The 3,589-nt window shown below is 40.4% G+C and overlaps 1 protein-coding gene across 1 annotated transcript; it reads left to right on the top strand.

Moving 5' to 3' along the window:
• Positions 1–345: 345 nt before the first annotated feature.
• LOC124893535 (vesicle-associated protein 1-2-like) lies at positions 346–2,457 on the top strand (the record flags this gene model as incomplete). The annotated part of the gene is made up of 4 exons (XM_047404514.1): positions 346–535; positions 977–1,132; positions 1,239–1,280; positions 2,380–2,457. Coding segments are annotated over exons 1-4 (387 nt in total), but the record flags the coding sequence as incomplete, so codon positions are not given.
• Positions 2,458–3,589: the final 1,132 nt, after the last annotated feature.

The raw sequence follows: 3,589 nt of genomic DNA, 5'->3' as shown, positions 1-3,589 counted from the left end.
ATAATCTCGTGCTCGGTCTAAATATAGTAAGTAGAAAGATAGGTGAAAGAGCAAGAAAAGGAAGTCATTTTATGTTCTTTCGATCAGACACTAGGTGATTTCTTTCCGTTTGCCCAAGTCTAGGTGAACAAGCCCGGTAACTATGCTAGTCGGAAGTAGCAACTATCCGGGTGCATGCAGCTAGCCCGAACACCAAGTTAGCTGGAGTGATGTATATGAATCCATGCCATCCAGGTCGCTCCATTTAAGCTCATCGATCAGTGCATCTTAAATGTTAACTTCAACTTATACTTCATCGAATTGAGATATTTTAAGTGTTCATCGTGTTTGGTGTCTGTTCGACATCTCATGACTTATCGATGTCATACTTTCGTTTTTCTTGGTTGGTAGTTGATATTGGTTTACAAATTTTTTGTTAGTAACAATGCAAGCACAGAAGGAGGCTCCAGCTGACATGCAATGCAAGGACAAGTTTCTACTTCAGAGCGTCGTTGCAAGTGCTGTTACCAGTCCGAAAGACATCACCCAAGAAATGGTAATCATACAAACGAGTGAATCCTTTTCTTCGTTTTTTAATGCTGAATCTGTCGAGATAAGAATAATTAAAGGTTCAATACATAAACACGTCCTTTAACTCGGCCTCGGATCACATCTATGACGTTCAACTTTGGATGTGCACTGCTAGGCACTTAAACTTGTATAAAGTTGACACGTGTGTCCTATGTGGACAATTCTTGTCCTACATGGCCTTCCACGTGTATTATGCTACATAGGACGTGTGTGTCTACTTGTTCAACTTTATACAAGTTTAAGTACCTACTTGTGCACACCCTAAGTTGGAGGTCATAAATGTGATTTGAGGACGAGTTAAAGGGCATGTTTATGTATTTTACCTTGAAAAAATGGATCATGTTTTAGTTGTCATTGTTATTACACAACCATTTAAGCATACTGAAGTTTGTTAATCTCTTTGTAGTTCAATAAGGAGCCTGGACGCGTTGTGGAAGAGTGCAAATTGAGAGTGGTTTATCTTCCTCCGCCACAACCACCATCTCCAGTGGCCGAAGGATCAGAAGAAGGTTCTTCACCGAGACAGTCCTCGACAGAGAACGATACTCAAAATGGTTCTGAGGTTGTTTACTGAATCACTTAACTCTTATCCTTCAACGATTTCTCGTATGTTTTATCTTAATCTTAGATAAAACTTGATTATTCATGCATATCGTTGTTACATGCAGCTCATGAGAACATTCCTTGAAACTCCTGACAAATCTTCAGAGGTGAAATTTCTACTACAGTTTCATATCGTTCCACATATTTACGTCCCATTTAAGTCAATCAGCGTGTATCTTAGCGTACGTATATCCTACTAAAGTCGATAATAGATGTGTGTATCGTAGTTTTATGTGTATGAATGTCAAGGTTTCCATATGCACACGTACTACATATTATTGTGAATAATGAGGCATCTTTCTATGTGTCTTAAGTTATAAGTCTGATCCCCATAGCTTACTTTCTGTTATAATCCGAGTGCTGCGTTATACATTAGTAGATATAAAATGTCACTATGCCGTGATGGTCCTATTGTTGGAGCCGTATTGGAATCGCTGTTGTCAGCGAACATATGATGATTGATCATAGCGAATGTTGAGATTTGTTACGCTAAAAATCATGTTGATTAGTTCGGAGCCTTTATCACTGGTACGAGTAGTGTCCCAGAGAAGTTCTTTTGAAAATACCATTGTAGCTAATCAACTTGGATCGCAATGAGCTACAGCTACTCACTGCTGGTTTGTTATGGTCACGTTTAATGATTTTTCTCCGAGTGGTTAGTAATCGCTTGCCATAGAGAAACGCTAGAATATTTGGCTTTCCGTCCACAAGATCATCCTTCTTATCCTGGTGTTTCACCTATTTTGAAAGATTTCCGGTTTCTTTCTTTTCGTGTTGATTGTTGCTGCAGATTTTAGTTTGATATCTAGCTGATCATAGTAAGGGAAAACATCACTCTCTTCGTGTTTAGTTCTCCGTTCCTCTTAGCACGCGTGAGGGAAATCGTCTTGACAAACTAATTCACATAAACTGTATCATATGCTGATTGGGTTTTAGTAGCGATCTGAAGAAACACCTAGGAACTTTTTTGCACAATCGGTGTCTTATTTCTGTTATTTCATCTTGTTTCGTGTTTTATTACGCCTTTGTTTACTGTCTTTTTGTCCTGAGCCGGGGGTCTATCGGAAACAGCCTCTCTACCCCTTCGGAGGTAGTGGTATGGACTGTGTACATTTTACCCTCTCTAGACCCCACTATGTGGGAATACACTGGGTATGTTGTTGTCGTTGTTGTTGTTGTATGGCTAATGTAGACGTGTTATTTCAGGCAAAGTCGGCTATTTACAGATTGACGGAGGAGAAAGCTGGTGCTCTACATCAGAGCAACAGACTTCGTCAAGAATTGGTAAGGTTAACATTACTTCTTTGATTGATTGATAGATATTCGCGTCTCCTAGAACTCCAATACTTGTCAAAAGCCCAAGAGATTTGGTATATCTACGAGCAGCCATTATTTTGGTTTCCTACTCACCTTGAATAGTTACGAACAAAACAACTACTATGCCTCGGTACCAAGCAAGTTCTGATATTCTGTATCGTGAGGATTCATCATAAATTGACTAGTTTTACACTGGTTGTCTAAGTTGCTCGGACTCTTCAAAAATGTATACGGAAGCGTGTCAGATACTCCAAAGATAGTGTATTTTCGAAGGATCCGACACGGGTGTGGCAACATTTTTGGAGAGTTCGAGCAACTTAGCTGGGTGTCAACCTGCTGCAACTCACTCCTATATCCGGACTTGGGACCGGAACGTGTGCAAGCTCACACGAACAGAGTTGTCAGCTGAACTAGCATAAAAAGAGAAATCTGCTGTCAGCCTATGTTACTCAAGACTCTCCAAAAACGTTTTCTCCCTCATGTTGGATCCTCCAAAACTGTACTACTTTTGGAGAATCCAACACGCACCAGTCGACATTTTTGAAGAGTCCGAGCGACATAGTTCTTAGTTACGATGGCTAACATCTGAAACACACTTACCCTCCCCAGACCCCACTAAGTGGGAATACACTGGGTATGTTATTGTTGTTGTCAACCTACTGCAACTCCTCCAATATCCGAACTTGGGACTGGGAACGTGTGCAAGCCCACACAAACATAGTTGTCAGCTGAACTAGTGTAAAAAGACAAATCTGCTCTATAAGTTTTGCATTATGAGTGGTTACATCTGTCAGCCTATGTTACTCAAGACTCTCCAGAAATGTTGTCGTCCTCATGTCGGATCCTCCAAAACAGTACTACTTTTGGAGAATCCAACACGCACCAGTCGACATTTTTGAAGAGTCCGATCAACATAGTTCTTAGTTACGATGGCTAACTTCTATATTGTGACAGTCAGCTGAACTTGCACACACAAACAAAACAATTACTATGCCTCTATACCAAACAAGTTATGATATTCTGTATCGCGAGGATTAATTCACCATAAATCGACTAGTTTTACGCTGGCTGTCGACCTACTGCAACTCCTCCAATATCC

The sequence above is a fragment of the Capsicum annuum genome, unplaced genomic scaffold (genome assembly GCF_002878395.1).
Source record: "Capsicum annuum cultivar UCD-10X-F1 unplaced genomic scaffold, UCD10Xv1.1 ctg61265, whole genome shotgun sequence".
NCBI lineage: Eukaryota > Viridiplantae > Streptophyta > Magnoliopsida > Solanales > Solanaceae > Capsicum > Capsicum annuum.
Note: the sequence above shows the minus strand (reverse complement) of the source record. Positions and strands in the feature narration are given on the sequence as shown.